Here is a 3,417-nt window from a genome sequence, read left to right as displayed (position 1 = left end):
ACGGGTGAAGTCCTTACTACAGGACGGGCAGGGGAAGGGACGCTCACCGCTGTGGGTACGCCGGTGCTGCCACAGGCTAGACATGCGGGTGAAACCCTTGCCACACTCAGCGCACACAAAGGGTCTCTTTCTGGTGTGTATCCGCTGGGTCTCCCATAGCCTCCGAACGCTGTTGAAATGCTTGCCGCAGTGGGAGCAGCCGCTCGCCGGCGTGGGACCACCGGTGCTGCCACAACTCCCGCGAGCTGTCAAACGCCTCACCACAGTACGGGCAGTCGTAGGGCTGGCCACTGGTGTGCACGTGCTGGTGAGACAGAGTTTGGGAGGCCATGGCAAAGTGCTATTCACACATCGGGCTGGGGAAGGGAAGGTCGCCGGCGTGCACCCGCTGATGGGACAGCAGGTTGCTGGAGCGGGAGAAGGCCTTGCCGCACTTGACGCAGGTATAGGGGCGCTCGCCAGTGTGGATGCGCTGGTGCTGCACCAGGGCTTTGGAGCGGGTGAAGCCCTTGCCACAGTCGCTGCAGCTGTAGGGCCGCTCCCCAGTATGCAGGCGCCTGTGCACCTTCAGGTCCGGCGACAACCTGAAATCTTTGCCACAGTCGGAGCAGGTGAAGGGCCTCTCGCTGCTGTGCACTCGCCGGTGGACCTTCAGGTGATTCGTTGACTTGAAGCTCTTGCCGCATTCGGAGCAGCCGAAGGGCCTCTCACCAGAGTGCACTTGGTAGTGCCGCAACAGGTTGCCATAGCAGGAGAAGGTCTCGCCGCAGTTGGAGCATTCGAAGGGGCGTTCTCCCGTGTGCACCCGTTGGTGGGTCTCCAACTGGCTCGGTTTCTGCCAGGCCTTGCCACACACGTCGCACTCATAACGCTTCTCCTTGTTGTGCCCCGTCATGTGGTCCTCCATTGAAGCTCAGCCCTCGAAGCTCAGCCCGCTCACCGGCACCCTGGCTGCTACCAATGGCCGCTCACGTTCCTGTCTCTCCATCCACAGCAACGGCTTTAAAACCCTGCAAGGGGGGGGGGGGGACACACAGAGGGTCAACAAGCTGGCAAACAGGACATTACTAATGTGTGAACATTACTGGTGCTTGAAGGGGGAGGAGGGGGGGGTTGTGGGGGGGGGGGCATAGTCGGGGTGAGTTGTGGGGGGATAGGGGGGGGTGAGTGGTGGGGGGTGAGAGGAGTGGGTGGGGAGGTGAGAGGAGTGGTGGTGGGGGGGGTGAGAAGAGTGGTGGGGGTGAGAAATGTGTGTGGGGGGTTAGAGGAGTGGTGGGGAGGAGTGGTGGGGGGTGAGAGGTGGGGGGTTGAGTGGTGGGGGGGGTATGTGGGGGGTGAAAGGAGGGGTGGTGGGGGTGAGAAATGTGTGTGGGGGGTAGAGAGGCTGTGTGGTGGGGGGTGAGAGGGAGGGGGGGTTGAGGGTGTGTGGTGGGGGGAGAGGAGTGTGGGGGGGGTGAAAGGAGTGGGTAGGGGGGGGTGAGAGAAGTGTGTGTGGGAGGAGTGTGGTGGGGGGGTAAGAGGAGTGGTGGGGGTGTGAGAGGAGTGGGTGGGGGGGTGAGAGTGGTGGGGAGGTGAGAGGAGTGGCGGGGGGGGGTGGGGGTGGTCTGAGGAGGTGTGGTGGGTGGGAGTGGGGGTGAGGAGAAGTGGGTGGGGTGTGTGAGGAGCTGGTGGGGAGGTGTGGGAGGAGATGGAGGGGGGTGTGAGGGGGGTGTGTGGGAGTGGGTGGGTGTGGAGGGGAGGGTGTGAGGAGGGGTGAGAGGAGTGGGGGGTGTGAGGGTGGGGGGGGTGTGGGAGGAGTGGTGGGGGGGAGGGAGAGGGGGGTGTGGGAGGGGTGGGGGGGGGGGGAGTGGAGGAGGTGGGGGGGAGGTGAGAGGGGAGTGGCGGAGTTTGGGTTGGGTGTCTGGGAGGAGAGGGGTGAGGGGAGTGGTGGGGTGGTGGATGTGGGTTGTGGGGGGTGGGAGGAGGTGGTGGTGGGGTGGGGGAGGGGTGTGGGGGAGTGGGGGGTGTGTGGGAGGATGAGGAGTGGTGGTGGGGGGGGGGGGAGAGGAGTGGTGGTGGTGTGGGGGTGAGGGTGTGAGAGGAGTGGATGGGGGTGTGGGAGGAGTGTGGGGGGGGGGGGGGGGGGGGGGGCACCGATCCGGGGACACCGGGAAACCGCGTCCAGTCGCCCGCCCGGCGTCATCCGCCACGATCGGCGCCCTAACGTCATCGCGTGGCACGGCTCTGTAATCGGAGGACCAGAGGGCGCCCAGAAACTGACATTCTCCCCCTCCCCTCCATCCGCACGCCTCGGGAAGGGAGGGGAAAGGGCGCGGGACCGAGCGACGGCGGCTGTTCCCACCTGAGCTCCCGGGGAAGAGCGGCCTCGCCTCACGTGACCGATAAACAGGTCCCGCCCGCGGGCTGACGTCATAATGGTCCAGGTCCCGCCCCGGGCTGACGTCATAATGGTCCAGGTCCCGCCCGCGGGCTGACGTCATAATGGTCCAGGTCCCGCCCCAGTGATGACTTCATAAAGGTCCAGGCACCGCCCCCTCCTTCTGTCCGACCAATCAGAGCCGCCTCCCCGCCGCAGGTGACCGCGTCCTAAAGGTCGTGGCGTAGCCCCGCCCCTCGGATAGACAGCACCCTCCGCCAGTCGGAGTCGCCCATTGCAACAGAGCGGCCGGTCCCGCCCCCACGCCTCATGCACCATGTGATGGGGAACAATGACAGCAGCTGCAGTGGCTGCAAACCTGAGATAAAACTTCAAGGGAGGCCTGGCTACAAAATGCTGCAGAAACTCAGCGGGACGGGCAGAATGGGCGAGGTTTCGAGGTTGAGACCCGTCCTCACACTGAGAGTCACAGGAGAGATATAGACCATGATGTGGAGTGAAAAGCTTTTGCATAGAAACATAGCCAAAAGGTGCATGAGTAAGCCATTCGGCCCTATGAACCAGCACCTCCATTAAATCAGTACTACGTTCCTGCCTTCTGCCCATATCCCCTGACTACGCTATCTTTAAGAGCTCTATCTAATTCTCTGTTGAAAGCATCCAGAGAACCGGCCTCTGCCTGAGGCAGAGAATTCCACAGACTCACAATTCTCTGTGTGAAGAAGTGTTTCCTCATCTTCTAAATGGCTTACCTCTTATTCTTAAACTGTGGCTCCTGGTTCTGGACTCCCCCAACATCGGGCACATGCTTCCAGCCTCTAGGATGTCCAAACCCTTAACAATCTTATGTTTCAATAAGATTCTCTCTCATCCTTCTAAATTACACAGTATACACGCCCAGCCGCTCCATTCTATCAAGATATGACATTCCTGCTTTCTCTCCATATCCCTTGATTCCGTTAGCCCGAAGGGCGAGATCTCTCTTGAAAATATCCAGTGAAGTGGCCTCCACTGCCTTCTGTGGCAAAGAATTCCACAGA

The 3,417-nt window shown here is 61.8% G+C and overlaps 1 protein-coding gene across 1 annotated transcript; it reads right to left on the bottom strand.

The window, feature by feature from the left end:
- Positions 1–340: 340 nt before the first annotated feature.
- On the bottom strand, positions 341–2,480 carry LOC129693658 (zinc finger protein GLI4-like). Its single transcript, XM_055630441.1, has 3 exons — positions 2,134–2,480; positions 941–1,010; positions 341–835 (listed from the first exon to the last, which is right to left on the bottom strand). Exons 1-3 carry the CDS (start codon positions 2,478–2,480, stop codon positions 341–343), a joined length of 912 nt encoding a protein of 303 aa, XP_055486416.1.
- Between the last annotated feature and the right edge of the window lie 937 nt (positions 2,481–3,417).

Source organism: Leucoraja erinacea, unplaced genomic scaffold (genome assembly GCF_028641065.1).
Source record: "Leucoraja erinacea ecotype New England unplaced genomic scaffold, Leri_hhj_1 Leri_380S, whole genome shotgun sequence".
Taxonomy (NCBI): Eukaryota; Metazoa; Chordata; class Chondrichthyes; order Rajiformes; family Rajidae; genus Leucoraja; species Leucoraja erinaceus.
The sequence above is the reverse complement of the archived record's forward strand: the minus strand, read 5'-3'. Positions and strand labels throughout refer to the sequence as shown.